General features: G+C 44.2%; 1 protein-coding gene across 3 annotated transcripts in view; it reads right to left on the reverse strand.

Annotated features, from left to right (window-relative positions):
- Positions 1-17193, reverse strand: part of LOC144755246 (scavenger receptor cysteine-rich domain-containing protein DMBT1-like) — a 735795-nt gene that overhangs the window by 618213 nt on the left and 100389 nt on the right. For 2 of the 3 annotated variants that reach the window (XM_078643988.1, XM_078643987.1), the window contains exons 3-4: positions 11141-11179; positions 6626-6664 (exon numbers count right to left, since the gene is read on the reverse strand). In XM_078643988.1, coding sequence (XP_078500114.1) covers positions 6626-6664; positions 11141-11179 — 78 coding nt within the window. The remainder of the gene's footprint in view (positions 1-6625; positions 6665-11140; positions 11180-17193) is intronic. The other variant, XM_078643989.1, reaches the window with a different exon arrangement.

Genomic DNA, 17193 nt, shown 5'->3' on the forward strand with positions numbered 1-17193 from the left:
GGTCATATCTCCGTTAATTGAGACAACCGCTTCCGGGTTTGTGTATAACATGCGGGTAGCTTTAATGAAACAATCCCCGATACCGCACCTCGACATTGCTATCCACAGATACTGCCAGGAGACCCTGCCAAAGGCCTTCTCTGCGTCTAATAGTATTAGAGCCATTGGGTCTTCTGTCACTTCTGTAATGTCGAAGAGTGTGATGACTCTCTGAACATGATGGGCGGTTGATCGGCCCGGAATGAAGCCGTGTTGGCGTGGAGAAGTAATTTTATGTATATGTTGAGCCAATCTGGTTGCCAATATTTTCAAATATATTTTAAAATCATAGTTAATTAATGTGATCGGGCGATATGATCCCAATCGTGAAGGGTCTTTGGTTTTTTGCATTAAAGTTGTTAAAATTCCCTTTAGTGGTTTGTAGAATTTAGCATAGAATTGGACAGGAATACCGTCCAGCCCGGTTGCTTTCCCAGGGGGTAGCCTATTGATTGATAGTAGGATTTCGACCCATTCTGGAATGCGAGCCAGGCTTTCTTGGTCTTCCATTAAAAGTTGTGGGCTATTAGGCTGTTCTAAGTACCGTTCAATTTTACTTTGATTTTTCTCCGTTTCAGTGTACAGATCCTGATAATAATCTTGAAATGTAAGGCCTTTTTTAGAATCATTAATTTCTTTGATTGTGTTTGTCATAGTTTCTTGCCTTGTACGTATCACTAAGTGGTGCCCAACTTTTTCGCTAAATTCATATAAAATCATATATAGCATCTTATCTCCCCCTGCGTTCCAGCTCGCTCACTGAGGTCCTCTGCTCTCCACCTTACCATAGTGCCTCGCTTTAAGAGATCCAGGATTGGCGGACGCTCTTTTCGAGTTCTTGCCGCCAAACTATGGAATTCCCTGCCTGTCCATATTCGTGCCATCGACGGGCTCTTTGCTTTTAGGAAGGCTGTCAAAACCTTTCTCTTCCCCTTAGCTCCTTAGTTCTGCTGTGTTGTGTTTTGTCTCTCACCTTTGTCCGTTTTTTTTGTTCTGTACTAGCGCCAGGACGCCCCTTTGCTGAGGCATCTGTGCGCTCAATAAATCCGGATAACATAACATAACATAACATAACATAACATAACATATATACGTTCTTTACTCGCCACAGCTTTTTCTCTTGCTTTTTTAGTAAAGATTTCTGCCACATTATTTTTGGCGATTGCTGTCTTGACAAGTGTTTTGTCTATGTTATGCCCCTTTTGTACTGCCCTCATAAGATCTTCCTCTGCCTTTGCCAGTCTGTCCTGTAGTGTTTTCATTTTCTTTTTTGCTACACGATTAAGGTTGAGGGAGAATCTTAAAGTCTCTCCCCTTATTCCTGCCTTTAAGGTGTCCCAGACTATTTCGATTGGAGCGGTCCCCATATTGTCCTCTAGGAACTCTGGGATCCACTTGTCTAGATATTGACAGTACTCTTCGTTCAGAAGTAAGGCCCTTTCAAAAGTCCATTGATTCTGACTACGGCACAGGCCTTCTATGTCTATACTGAGCATCAGTGGGTTATGGTCAGATAACACTCGGGGAAGTTTCTCTATTGTGCATTTTGATACGATTGTATTTGAAAGCAATATGTAATCTAGCCTTGTTAATTTATTATGTGGGTGAGAGAAAAATGTGTGGCCCGGATCTGTAGGGTATTTGGCTTGCCAACAATCACCTAGACCATGTGTTGTGCATGTTTCTTGTAGTGTACTAAATACCCTTGGCTTCCTTCCTTTGTATGTAAAGTCAGGCCTTGATTGCCAATCAGGGGGTAGATTCAGGTTAAAATCGCCACATATGATGAAGGGAGGTGACCTGTGGGCCAGTTCGTTTAAGATGAATATCCACAATTCTGGGTCATCTGTTAATGTCCCATATATTGAGCATATCGTAGATTTCTTCCCTTGCCCAAAAAGGCATTCTGTTATTGCCCAGCGCCCTAGTTTATCGGCTTTAGACCGATTGAACTGTAGCCCCCCACCGGTTTCAAGGATGGCTACCCCCTTGTTTTGGTTGCCTGTGATGTTGAAATGATCAGTCTATACCCCATGTTTTTCAATAATTGTTTCTGTGAACCTTCTACATGTGTCTCCTGCATGCATATGATGTTAGGACCTATTGATTTAAGTTCAATTGCCACCCTTTGTCTTTTATTCGTGTCATTGAGACCGCAAATATTAATAGTTAGGATCCTTAATTGAGCCATATTATTTTAGGTTTCTGTAACAGCCTTGCATTAATCTTTGTCTTGTTTTCTTCGTTTCTGTTTATAGTACTATAGCATGAATATTTTATTTTCCTTCTGCTGTTGCCTATTTTGGAACATGGTATAACTGTGTTTGCACGTGTTTTATTCGCTTGTGTACTCTTCCTGCCCCCCCATGCCCCACCTCCCCCCCTCCTCCCCCTCACCACCCCTTGAGGCTTCCTGCATCCGTGGGGATCCAGGTGTGGGCGTCAGTCTGGTCAGTGCGCCCCCCGCCCGCCCCGCCTCCTGAACCTGGTGTGCTGGACATAGAAAATACAATTTAAGTTTAAATTTAAGAGTGCCGAAATACAGTTCCTCTGCACATTAGTGGATATCCATATATTACGTCATATTATGTTCATTAGTTTTTTAAGATTTACCCCCCCCTTTTCTCCCCTCTTCAGCTCAGAATGTTTAATCAAGTTGCTTCATTTATTTTCTGAGACTTATCTAACCTCCGAGTTTTGTAGTCTTTCTGGTTGGGGGTTACTAGAGGGAGACATTTCTTTGAGGTAAGCCTGAGCCTGAATTTCACTCGTGAAACTTCGTGTTATCCCGTTGAAGATAGTTTTTAGTCTGGCTGGTTCTTGTAAGTAGACGGTGGCTCCTATTTGCTCAAATGGTGTGATTAATTGTCGCAGCCTCCATCTCCGTTACACTGTTGCATGAGCAAAATCGGGTCGTGCGAAAAACTTCAACCCCTGGTATTCCCTCTTGCGGTTGGGCCGAGCGAGATCATATATAGCTTCACGAAGCAGGAAATTCCCAAAATATATCAATATCGCTCTTGGATATGGTGAAGGTTTGTTAGTTTGCTTGGGTAAAGTTAATGGAAAGCGGTGCACATGCTGTATTTCCTTCTCCATTTCCCAGCACTGGCGTTCAGGGAAGGCTGTCTTAAGGAGGGAGATCATAAAGGCCCTTATATCTTTTCCTTCTACACCTTCGGGAATTCTGAGGAAGCGGAGGTTGTTTCGTCTTGCTCGGTTTTCCTGATTCTCAACCTTTAGCACCAGATCTTTTATAATGCCGTCTTGATCTTTACATTGCGTTTGGAGGGTGGCCACGTCTATTTCCAAGTTTTCGGTGCGTGTTTCCATAGAGACCATTCTATCCGATATTTCAGAACAAGTTAGACGGACTTTTTTAATTGCACCTTTTAGTTTTTGTATGGCGGTGTGGTTCTTCTTGTTGTCGGATTTGACTTCTTCGTGCAAGCTTTTGATTGAGCTGAGTATTTCACTCAGACATGGTTCTTTTTGTTTACCAGTCGGCTTTGTACGTCCCTGTAAGTTATGACCATTTCCTGTGGTCTCGTTCTGGACAGTTTGCTGATGGTCTGGTTCTGATGTATGTTTTGGAGCTGAATTTTTTTCCTGTATATTTTGTTTGTTCTGTATTGCTTCCTTGATCTGTGGTTTCTTCATAAAGCACTTTGTGGTATCTTTTTTATCTATCTCTCTTTTTTTCCAGCCTTTTTCTTGGAGTATTGTCTGGGCCAGATTAGTTTGATTTCTTGTTATTTGTCCTAGCGAAATCGGATAGTTCCGAAAGTTCTGGGGTTGAAGGAACAAGGTTATGGTTATCACTGGAGTCACTTATTTCGCTAGACGTCGAGATCCCTGTTTCATACATATCTGACTCTGAGCCATCGGTGGCTGGGTGGGTTTCAGAGTATTGTATCATCGTTTTTTGGGAGGGTAGAGGATGGATGGTAGTTGGCAAAGTGTTTGTAGTCTTGGGTGCATAGTCAAGACCTTCGGGTAGAATCTTACATATATCCCCCATTTTGTTTCCCAGAGTGTTATCTGGTGTTAAAGATTCAGGATCGGGCAAACTTCTTACAGTGTGGTTCGTCACAGGTCCCGGTCCGGGTTTGGCTCCGCATATGACTCCCGGAGGTTCAAGGTCCTTCTTGTTTGGCCCCTTGATCTCACCGGTTTGCTCCTCCCGGCCCACAGGTTGGGCTCTTGGATCTGATGGTTTAGATGTAGGTAATTCGCCTATCCCTATTGGAAAGTGGAGCAAAAATATTTGAGATCCTTGGCTGAAGCTCCAATGGCTGACCAGCGGACTTGGAGGACGCTTTCAGGTTCTTGATTGCTTGTAGTCGTTTTTGCCTTTTTTGCCATCAGTTCCAGATTTTCGGGGTCGCTACCCTCTGTGTCCCTTGCTGAATCCTTCCCTGCATCCTTGCTCTTCCCCTTCTCTTTCACTTGCTTTTTTTGTTTTATAAGCTCTTTTTCAATGCTTCTCTCGCTGTGTGTGACTTTCTTGTTTTTCTTTTCTTTGTTCTTTTCTCTATCCTTGTCCTTATCCTTATTGTAGTATTTGTCTTCATCTTTTTCTATGTCCTTGTCTTTGTCTTGATCTTTGCTTTCTTTTGCTCTGGCCCCCCTAGTTTCTGGTCTTCTTTGAGTCTCGTTAAGTTTCAGAGAGCCCCCTGTGCTTTTGGCATGCTGAGCGATCTCTGATTCCTGGGCTGTTTGGTCTGTTTGAGCTGGTTGAGCTGCTTTTGCGTCTTGTAATTCAGGCGCTCCTTCTGGCCCATCTGTTCCATCTAGTGCTTCATATGTTTGGGCAGCATGAAGACAGCTCTGTGCGCAGGGTTCTGTCTCCATCTTTTGGCTTGTTCTATTTCTAAAGTCTGGGCTCAAATCTACTGAGGCTACTATAGCTACTGTTGAGAATGTTGAGGCTACTGGTGTGGGGATAATGATTTTTCGAGGCACTATTGCTTGAGCTAGATCCTGGATGCTCGTGCTCTCCTATTGCCCCTGGTCCTCCTGGTGTCTTTGGTAGCTGGATAAGCAGCTAAATAAATATAATTTTAGCCTGCCTTTTTTATTTTTCAGAATTCTTCTCCCCCCCCCCAAGCTAGGTACACGTGGACTTCCATTGCAGCCCTCCCTGTTTCTCTTGAAACACTCTCTGCCAGGTTTTTTGCTCCCCCCCTGACACGGAACGACTCTGCCCGATTCCTCCTAGTGTGCACTAGTGAATCTCTCTGTTCGTCAGCAGTCAGTTTTCAGCCTTGACTCTTTTGCAGTAGCCTGTAATCTCAGTGCATCGCCAGCTTTTGCCTCCCACTGTATGACTCAGTTCTCGTTCTGTCAATCTCAGGGTCTCCTTGGCGAAGGGCTGCGTGAATCAAACACCGATTCTGTAGTGAAGGCTTCGAGGGATGTAGGGGGGAGCAGAGGAGATGAAAAAACGATAAGTAGAGAGTGTTCGCACGCAGGCAGCAGACAGCAGGTCAGGTTATGCGTTTCAACAGGGAGGGGATCGGGCAATTTCTGAATTAGTGCCTATTATAGCATATATGCTTATAAAGAGTCGTGGCAAATGCTGATGCTTGCAGCGGCGGCATATAGCTGTGTGGCTGTGGCTGTGACTGTGAGAGAGTATGCGAGAGACGAGAGCCAAGAGGACTCCGGCTGTGTTTTGGGCGTGTTTTTTTTCGCGTTTTGTACTCTGTCTCTGTCTCTGTCTCTGTATCCTGTCTCTCGTGTCTCTGAGCCTCCTGTGCCTCTTGTGCCTCCTGCTTTCAGCTGTGACCAGTCTCAGTTACCACCCACCTCCTCACTCGCAATGAAGCAGATCACGGCGTCACTGCATCTAGGCGCATCTGAGCAGCATCGATGTACCAAATTCCTAATTTACCCCTGTTCAAAAGCCAACACGTTCTGTGGCTTCTGAGCTCTCTGCCCCGTTCACGGCTCACAGGCTCACAGTCCGCCACTTCCTCCTACTCACGGTAGTGCAGATTACGGTAGTGCAGATCACAGAATCCAAGTCACGTTCTTAGCATCAGCATCGTCTCCTTGCCCAGCCGCTCCCGCGAATACCACTTGGCGCCACACAATCACATAGTCACAAAATTGACATGATTGGCACGATCAGCGAAAGGATCCACAATGGCACAATTCAACGGCACAACGACATAGCCTCAGCATTTGGATCCGAGCCGGCGGAGCGATGCAAGGCCACTGCTCACACTGGCGCCATCTTGCCTCTCTTGGAAAATTAAAGAGGAGGAACAGACAATGCTGGAATATTTGCACAATTTTTCAGTGTGTGAATAATTTCATTCTGTGCATGAAGGCATCAAGTACTCAAAAATGGCTTGCAAACTAGTCATTTTTAGATTGAATAATGTCCTCTGCATGGTGTGATGACTTCCCCCTTCTGCTTAATGCAACATGTTTCCCTCTCATTGCTCAAGCATTGTAAAATTACAAAATCAACATTAACAAAACAAGTAGTTTGCAAGACGTTTCCTTTTCTGCATTGAAGTATCCTATGTTCACAGAGTACAAAAAAGGCCTGATATTGGCAAGTAAAAACACTTACTTAGGTGTGTTGTTGTTGGTTTTATTGTTGTTGTAGATGCTGTTCAGAAAAACAAAATAGAATATGTGAATATATACATTTACAGCACAGGAACACTTTGGTTTCTTTAACATTGATAAACCTGCCTGCCTGAGTCTTCCCCCAAACATTTTGTCTCTCCTCCCTAATTTTGTTGAACTTATTTTTGTTGCCCTTAGGACTCTTTGAACTTTACCATTGCTATCCAGTTGTAAAGTGGTAAAGTGCTTGTGCTCAGTCCCTTAAAATATGGCCTAATTGGCGTTCACCCAATTGACATAATTAATATACTTATAAGTCCTTTGTAGAGTGGCATGCCATATACTCAGGGCTGGTAGATTAAATGCTACCAAGGGCATGCTGCACCTATTGAGCCCCCCACCTAAGTAGCACTTTAAAACATGTCCTAGGCCTGCCATTTCACCCTGAATGCAGTTTTAAACTGCCATGTTGACTTGGCATTTAAACCCTCTTTCCAAGCCTTGCACTCCCCTTTTCTTACATATGTCTCCCCTAATGTAGGCCGTAGGGAGCCCATAGGGCATGGTGCTGTGTAATTAAAAGGAAAACCCCTACATTTGTGCTTCACTACTGTGAGGTCTATGCCTCTCATAGGATAAATTTCGGTAATCTCTATTTCATAAGGTGTAATTTCAAATTGCGATCAGGTAGATATTTATTGTTCGGTGTCTATGAAATTGTAATGATAAACTCTCTTTAATGGTAAAGTCACATTTTTCATTACAATTTTGAAAATGCAGCTTTTAGAAAGATGAATTCTTTCTGCCCTTAGTCCTCTTGTGTCTGTAGCCTGGCCTGGGTCACTTGACTGGTTGCAAGTGACAGTTAGACTTTATGAAGTCCTCCCAGACAGTCACACAATAGAGGGATTAGGTGTACCTGAATGGGCCATCAGCTACCAGAATGGGGCAGAGACGAGCATAGTTCTAACCTAATGACCCTACATTGTCCCTGCTTCCAGTTCATAAGTAGGAACCACCTAGCGACTTTATCTTGGAGTTCCCATGGATTCCTGCCGCTACTTTTGGTTATGTTGGAACCCCAATTTTTCCATTATTGTTGGGAACAAATGTGGAACACTCACTTTCGGTCATACTTATTTGAGGCTCTGGGTTAGGAGGAATTTGCCACCAGTGCTCAGATTCCCTGAAATCTTTCAATTCTTCCCAGCTCCTGCCAATATAGACTGTATTTGACATTTACGTTTTTTCACCTATCTACCAAAAATAATCTGGGATTGTAACTGGGACTTTTCCTCCTGTACTACTCCTGGCTTAAATGATCCTTTTCTTTTATCTTTGTGCTGATATATTCTATTCATATCTCTTATCCTTGTTGCTTCAGCCTAGTTAAGAGACCAGAGGTGCACATATGGAGGCAAAATTGGAGGGACTGAGCAGAATACTTTTTTAATGGATAGAAATCAATGTGGTCTTCTGAGTCTAGCTCAGCCACCATCTTGTCACACTCTACTCTCAAGGACACACCTTTTCAACCATGTTTTATAAATTGCTAAGCTGGTTGCATCCAATGTTTATGGCAGCAAGCTCAATATGTATGTTAACTTTGTCTAGCCTCTTGTTGTAGAATTCACTTCAGGGTCATAGTGGTGAACTTTGGTGTTAAATGGTACTCTCTGTTAAATGCAGTACGCTCCCACTCCATGCTTTATTCAAATAGTTCAGCCAATGTGCTCCACAATGTACCGTTTACCACATAAAACTCCCATGCCAGTCTCCATCTGCTGCCCTGAACTCTCCAATAAGCTCGGTACTATCGGGTAAGCCTACCTGAGATTGAACACCGATTTGGTGTACTTAGTAATGACCAGCCTTTATCTACTTAATTTTGCAGACCTCGACAGCGGATCGTCCCGCACTGAGCCTTGAATGCTCATCTCGCCCCGGTTATTGTTCTCAACCCCCGGGTCTGTGAGGGACACGTGCCCTGGTCTTTTTTACATTACTCCCGTAATCCAGAATTATTGGGTACTCTTTTTTGAAACGCTTGGTGCTAATCATGTTTTAGAATCGCAATTGACCTATCATGTCCAAATAAATGACTGGCCCTTAATCTTTCCATTTTACAGATACGGACAACTGATTGATTATTTTCAATCGTACCCCTTCAGGTAAACCCTTTATCGGTCATTATTATTTTTATCTACTGACTACTTGTGCTGTTTCTTTGAAACCAATGGTATGAGTTTCATTAGACTCCTTTAATTACATAGATTGTCCACGGAATATTTTTGGCAGAATTGGACATCTCCCACCCCGCCAATACGACAGGTAATTGGATAATAACTACGTTTTGGAGCACATAATATGTGGCTCACCCTTAGTGTATATTCCTCAGTGCTTTCCATTTTATGTAACAAGCGGTGTTCCGCTATGAATCCACGGGACTCTATGGAGACCGTTTTGAATAATTAGTTCTCCTTTTCCTTTAATTCAGGAATCAGCCCCCTTCCCAACCCTTCCCACACGTCCTGACGAAGACCCGCGCAGTAAGGATCTACTATCCTACAACTACTGGGTCGAAACGTAGACTGCTATCTACACTGTCAATTCCTAACAATAGCGTGATATGTACAGCTGTTTTGGAATATGTTTGTTTAAAAAATGTTCTGACTTGTGCGTTTTTTGTGGTGTGGCCTCCCTCGTGAGGATCATTTAGCACATATTGTTTATATTCATGAATTTATATGCATGTTAGAAACCGTTTGGACTAGTGATTGAACTATCTTAAACTGTTTTCTCACACCCCTTCTCCCCTTCCTTTGTGGGCATATTGAATAATGTGACATAAATGTTGAGATTCATATCATTAACCATTGAATGGCAAAAGTGCAGTGAAAATAAAAACACTGTACTTTCTTTGAATTGATGTCTCTATTCGCTCATTCACAATATTTGTAAATTTCATCTTAATAATCTTTCGTCCAGTCTGGGACCCCTATGCTTATAACGATTACTCACCCAGGTTCCTCTGACTATATGGGTCTAACCCAACTTTCTATAATAGTCTCCATCTGCAGGCACTTGTTTTTGTGTGAGACTTGGATTTTCTCAATCCCTATAACTCCAGTGGCTTACGTTTGATGGCAGCACCCCATTCTGAATATGCTAATTATTTTCATGATTGGCTGGATATAAAGTTCACACATGTACAATTTCCTCAGAATATCTTCTAAGTTGCATGGAGCGTGGCCCAGCGCAACTTAGGAAAATTCTTACCTTATACACTTGCTCCATATTGCTGAAGCTTGTACAAGGATTCGAAGTTCTTGGCGGCTGACAAAGAATGTGTACTATCAAGGAGGTGTGCATAAATAATTGACTCTCTCGCCAGTGCACACTTTAGGAAGGGACACAGAGTAGTCTAGGATTGCTCTGGATTCCTGGATGCACCAGTGCAGCAGAAATCACTATTAGTTTCTACAGAAAGCACCCTGCACACCAGACATTGTAATGAGTCTTGAAGCCCTGTGACAACTTCCATCTATCTAGTGATATTCCATTTTCCCTTCAAGGGTCTGGGGCAGCATGAGTAGGCAAATTAGGTGTGGCAAGTAGGTCACTGTTCTGGGTATGTTTGTGTTGCATTATTCTGCCTATGTGCTTTATACTTTATTTAGTACATGTGGGAACACTACACTACTTTGTCAATAGAGCAAGTAGTTGTAGTCTACACTTCGATTGTATGGCGACTGGAAATCTCAGTCTATTTGGTAGTCTAGCCAAAAGATGACATCCTTGCCAAGAAATCTGCCATGGATGTAACATGGCAAGCCCTATATTCAAGTGGCTAGCCAATACACTATTTTACCAATGTTTGGACTTTTGGCCCTGATTAAAGATACAGCCTCATTTCAGTTCCAGGTGCAATATCTTACTGGCACACAAATATAGTTGAAATTGGGCCATACACTAATTGAAAATTAACTTTTTGCCCTTCATGTAACTGAATTTGATTATTTGTATTGCAAAAAGCACTAGGATGATATTTTTGAATAGGAAAAGAGCACAAAGGCAATTAGTACACCCGCAAAGACTGTAAAACAAGAAATACAGTTTTGGGCACAAGCAGACTTTTTCACCTAAAGTGGAATTAAAGCCATAGTTGTAATGAGGGTTTTAGTATTTTTACTTTGCTATGTTTCCTGGACTTTTTTGCACAAAGTTCCAGTGTGTTAATAATTCCATTCTGTGTATAAAGGCATCAAGTACTGAAAAATGCCTTGCAAACTAGTCAAAATGTCTAAACATTTTTAGATTGATTAATGTCCTGTATGATGTGATGAATTTCCCCTTTTGCTTAATGCACCACCTTTCCGTATCATGGCTCAAGTATTATAAGACAAAGCACTAGTAAGAAAACAAGTAGTGTGCAAAATGTTTCTTTTTCCCCACTGAAGTATCCTCTAGTCACAGACTGCAAAGAAGGCCGATATTGGAAAGTAAAAGAACTTACCTAGGCTTGTTGTTGTTGGTTTTACTGTTGTTGTAGATGCTGTTCAGATAAACAAAATAGGATATGTGAATATGAACATTTACAGCACAGGAACGCTTTGGTTTCTTTAACATTGTTAGACCTGCCAGTCTTAGGGTGGTCTTCCCCCCAAACTTTTTGCCTCTCCTCCTTAATTTTGTTGAACTTATTTTGTTGCCCTTAGGACTCTGTGCACTTTACCAATGCTAACCAGTGGTAAAGTGCTTAGGTGCTTATGCCTAGTCCTTTAAAATATGGTTACATTTGCTTATATCAAATTTGCTTAGTTAATTTACTTATAAGTTCCTTGTAGAGTGGTATGTCATATACCAAGGGCCTGTATATTAAATGCTACCAAGGGCCTGATGCACCTATTGAGTCATGTGCCTTAGTAGCACTTAAAAACATGTCCGATGCCTGCCATGTGGACTTAGCATTTAAATCTTCTTGCCAAGCTTCAAACTACCCTTTCTTTTTACATTATGCCCCCCCTAAGGTAGGACCTTGGTAGCCTATAGGGCAGGGTGCTTTGTAATCACAAGGTTGGACATGTACTTTTAAGTTGTAAAATTCCTTGCAGTGAAAACCCCCTAAATTAGTGCTTCACTACAGTGAGACCTACACCGCTCATTGGATAACATTGTGGATTCCTTATTACACAAACTTTAATTTCAAATTGGGATCAGGCAGATATCTAAGGTTCAGTGTCGATGAAATTGCAATGATAAATGATCTTTAATTGTAAAGTCAGATTTTTCATTACAATTTTGAAAATTTAACTTTTAGAAAGATGGCATTTTTCTGCCCTTAGTCTATTTGTGCCTGTAGCCTGGCTTGGTCACTTGACTGGTTGTAACAGAGAGACTTTATGAAGTCCTCCCAGACAGTCAAACAATAGAAGGATTACGTGTGCCTGAATGGGCCATCTGCTAGCAGGATGGGGGCAGAGATGAACATAGTCGTACTTGCAATAGAATAGTCTGTGCTCTGCTTTCACACAATGGACTTAATGACCCCACATTGTCCCTGCAGCCAGCTTGGAGCCAGGGCAGGAGAGGCAGAAAAGCCAATGCACTTCAAAGTCACTGTTTAGAAGCTGCCCCCACCGTCCATAACCTGGGCATCAGGGAATAAAAAGAGGACGTAAGACACAACCCCTTCAGCACCCCTTTGGATCTGTGTATGCTCTGAAAGGAAGAAGGACTGCTGTCCTGCTGGGAGGATGACTCACCTGTCCTCTCACCCAGTCAACCAACAACCCAAATTCTCAAGGTGGTGTTCAGCTGTGTGGATCAGGACTTGTGTTCGTGCAGTACCATACAGGGATTTGTGTAACACAAAATCACAGGTAAACAATTTTATACCAACAAGATCTTTTTATAATTTTCTCCTTAGTCTCCATTGGCTGCTGTTCCTTTTTCTAAATTGAAGATTTAAGTAACCCCACCCTCTTCTACTACCGTGGAGCTGCTCAGTGTTGATTACCTCAACTGAGCTGCAACTGTTCTACAAGGAGAAGGGGCTGATTGTGGGCATGAAGGTTTCCAAGGTGGATCTACAAACAGCCCTCCAGTCACATGAGGAATTCAAGAAGCTGCACGCAGCAATAGTGGAGGATGACACTTAATGGGACCTTGATTTGAGTTTGAACAAGGACCAGGATCCATAAAGGAACTGAGTCCTGAGCTGTAAATAGGGCCCAATGCCCCCCAGAGAGTAGCCAGGTTGTGGCAGGGAGCAGTATGCCTTCCAAGGGCTATAACCAGTGGAGTGGGGGGACAGGAAGAAGGAAAGGAAGTTCAAGCTGGAGCTGGCCAAGTTAAAGTTGGAGGCTGAGAAGGCTGAGAGGGGCTTGGCAAATGAGAAGGCTGAGGCAGAGAAAGCCTTACCTGAAAAGAAACTACTGTTGGAGCATGAGAAAAAGATGAGGAAGCTGGAGCTAAAGCAAGGCAACCTGAAGTATCCAACAGTGATGGTGGCAGCATAACAAGAGTGTCTGCTGGAAGGGTGACAGTCCGCATAGCCCAAGAGCCGGTGCCTAACTATGTGGTGGGAGATGATATAGACAAGTAGTTTGCTGCAAATAAATTTGCACTCAGGGTACACAAGGTCCCAGAGGAATACTGGGAATGGGGGGTAGTCTGTGGAAAATAAGCACATGGTGGATGCAGAGGATCTGACCATGTGTGCACTATTAAGGCAATACTTGTTGCTAGTTTTTTGGTTGACCCCTGAGAAGTACCGTCAGAGAACAGCCACAAACCTGGATGGATTTTCCTGATTATTCCAGCAAAGCACTGAAGAGCTGGGTGAGGGATAGCATAGTGAATGAGTTTACTGGGCTGTACAACCTTATTCTGAGAGAGCACATGCTCAATAGTTCTTTTACAGAGCAGCACGAACACCTAGTGGATAGCAGGCTTACTGATTCCAGAAAGCTTGCTGAGGAGGAAAACCTTTGGGTCAGAGGGCTAGCACCAGTGTGTCTGAGTCTGAAAAGGTATCAGGGGGGTTTATAGAAGGGTGTGCAGGGTTCCCAACAGAAGAAAGAGGGAGTCTATAAAAAGGTCACTGGGGACGGGGTTCCAATCTCAATCCGGCCACCAGAAGAAAGGCTTATTAGATAAGAATCCTGGAAAGTGTGTCCCTAAGTGCAATGAGTGCTATGAATATGGGAATGTCATGGGAGATGTCAAGTGCTCCAGGAGGCACTCCTCCCAGTGGTGGGCAGTCTCAGGGAATGGCAAGTGTAGCATTTGGAAAGGAGAATGCCTAAATTGATGTAGGGTAGACAACAAGGAGCCTGGAAGAATGGCCCAGACAGCTGCCAAGAAAGGAAAGGGCAAGTAGTGTGGGAAACCGGCACCTAAATTTCCCTCAGCCCAAGTTTATGAGGAACCAGAGGAAACCGCTCCAGAGCCTACTGGAGAGAACAATGCCTCCCTTGATATCCTGCCTGAACTTGCTGCATGGCAAGTTGAAGGGGGACCCACCAGGGAGGAGTTCTACAAGGCACAGAAGGAATGTCCCACCTTTGAGGGCCTGAGTCGTCAAACTGAAGCACAGCTGGTGACACCTCTGGAGATCACCTCATATATTGGGAGAATGTCCTCCTGCATAGTGAGCCCAAGGCTCCTCAGCATGGAACAACCCATGTATTGGCAGTTTCACAATGTTACAGGGCCATCCTACTGAGGCTGGCTCATGGGATACCCCTTGCAGGGCATGTGGGGCAGGACAAGACCTTTTCCAGGCTTCTCATCCATTTTTACTGGCCGCAGATGAGGACAGCTACTGATGCACGTCCCTTGCTAGTGGGAAGACTAGGAAAAAGCTAAAAGCTCCCCTGAGTCCCATGCCTGTTGTGGGCATTGATGTTGCAGAACCCTGGACCCCAAGACAGCCTAGGCAATAGACATTGCCTAGTCCTGGTGGACCATGCCACTAAGTACCCAGAGGCCATGCCTCTGAGGACTGTAGCTAACATGTAGTGGATGGAGCCCTGATGGGGATTTTTTAGTAGAGTGGGCTTCCCCAAAAAAGTGGTGTCAGTCAGGGGCACTAACTTTATGTCTGCATACATGAAGCCTATTTTGAAGGAGAGTGGGGTTACTAAGGTCGCTACACCCTACTATCCACGATTCCATGAGCTTGTTGAAAGATTTAACAAGACCATCGAAAACATGAATATGGGCCTGCCTGAAGCCATGAAGCAGGAGTGGGATGTCCTCTGACCATGCCGTCTTTTCGCTTACAGAGAGGTGCCACAAAATGGAATGGGCTGTATCCCATTTGAACTTCTGTATGGACATCCTGTAAGGGGGACTCTCAGTTGGGTCAAGGAGGTTGGAGTAAGCTCCAACGAAACCCTCCAAGGATGTGGTTAGCTACATGCTAATCCTTTGGAACAAGATGGCCAAGTTCTGGACAAAGGATTCTGAGAACTTGGAGGCTAGCCAAGAGGTACTAAAGCAATGGTATCATGAAGCGGCTACCATGGTGGAATTCCAACCTGGGCTGAAAGAGTGGGTGATGGTGCCAATGGAGCCCAGGGCTCTCCAGGACCACTGGACTGGGCCCTATGAGAGGTGGAGAGGAAGAGAGAGCCGACCTACCTGGTAGAGCTCAAGACCCTCTGAAATCCAACACTTTCTACCAGGGCCGGACTGGGAACCTCAACCGGTCCCGGCAAAGTGCTCACCCGGCCGCTCTCCCCACTCGGGGGGGTTGGAGGAGCCGCCGAGCTCTTTGCCGGGGCCGGTTTTCGGCTGATTTTGGTACAGGGACAGTTTTGCAGCTATGCTGCAAAAACGGCCCTGTAACAAAAACTGCCCCCAGGGGCCCCAAATCGGCCCCCACCCGTGCGACGCACCGGGGGATTGCCCGGTGCCCGCTATGACCGGTCCGGCCCTGCCTTCTAGCCACTGCTGTAAACCTTTTTTGCTGCAACTGCATGCAATGTAACTGCATGCATTGTGACGGTTGAATTGTAAAGACTGCTTCCCGTCTTAGGGTAGTCTCCCCAGGGATTTCTTCCTCTCCTCTTCCATTTTGATAAACTTATTTTTGTTGGCCTTAGGACTCTGTGCACTTTACCTCTGCTAACCAGTTCTAAATTGCTTGTGCTTACTCCCCTAAAGCATGGTTAAATTGGCATATACCCAATTGGCATATTTAATTCACTTATAAGTCACTTCCAGAGTGGAATACCACATACCCAGGGCCTATAAATGACACGCTACCCGTGGCCTTCAAAACCTATTGAGCTACCCACCTAAGTAGTACTTTAATATCCCAGGCCTGACATTGCGGGCTGAATGCATTTTTAAACTACCATGTCGACTTGGCTTGTAAACACCATTGTCAAGCCTTAACCTCCCCTTTTATTACATATGTCGCCCCTAAGGTAGGCCCTAGTTAACCCACAGGACAGGGTGCTGTGTAATTGAAATGATGGACATGTGCATTTACATTTTACATGTCCTGGCAGTGAAAAATGCCTACATTTGTTTTTCACTACTGTGAAGCCTATCCCTCTCATAGGATAACATTGGGGATTCATTATTATGTTTAATAAGCTGTAATTTAAAATTTGGAGCAGGTTGATATGTCATGTTTGATGGACTTTCGAGGAAATTGCAATTTTAAACCCTTTTTAATTGTAAAGTCAAATTTTTCTTTACAATTTTGAAAATGTCACTTTTAGAAGGTTGACATTTTCAGGCCCTTAGCCCTTTTGTTTCTGTAGCCTGACCTGGGTCACATGACTGGGTGTAACTGACAGACTTTGTGAATTGCTCCTAGACAGTCATGCTATCTGCTGGCAGGATGGGGAGGCAGAGCTGAGCACAGCTCCATTTGCAATGGAAAGGCATGTGTTCTGCCTTCACACAAAAACCTAAGAACCCTGTATTGTCACTGTATCAAGCTTGGAGCCAAGACAAGGAAGGCAGGAAAATCCATGCACTTCAATGCCACTGTCTTGAATCTTCTTCCACCTTCCAGAATCAGGGTACAAAAAGGGGGACTCAGATACCAACTTTTAAGTACACTTCTGGATACTCTGCCAGGAAGAAAGACTGCTGGGCTGCTAGAAGGACTGCTACTCTGCAGGACCGCTGCTCTGACACACTATTGCTCTGTTGGAATTCTGCCCTGTTGCTCGGCTGTTCTGCTGCCTTCTACCTGGGCACAAGGCCTGGATCGGCATCTGTCGCAGGACTTGCACAGTGACTCACGAGGGCTAGTTTGCTGGCCTCCTGTTCAGAGCCACAGGGACACAAAAGGCTTCCTCCATTTTAAATCCGTACCTGGATCCAGCCCGAGTGAATCTGGCCCTCCAAGTGGTGCCCATCTAGTCCTGGGCCCTTGAAAGTGGTTAGATGTGTACCCAGATGGACAAAATTTAAAACTGAGGACTTAGTCATACTTTCTGCTCAGTAAACTTCATAATGCATTTAAAATTAAGACATCAAGTAGTATAGCCACTGGATCTGTAAGTGTAAGCAGCTTGACTCAAGGCATGATGTGCCATC

Source organism: Lissotriton helveticus, chromosome 5_1, assembly GCF_964261635.1.
Source record: "Lissotriton helveticus chromosome 5_1, aLisHel1.1, whole genome shotgun sequence".
Classification (NCBI taxonomy): domain Eukaryota; kingdom Metazoa; phylum Chordata; class Amphibia; order Caudata; family Salamandridae; genus Lissotriton; species Lissotriton helveticus.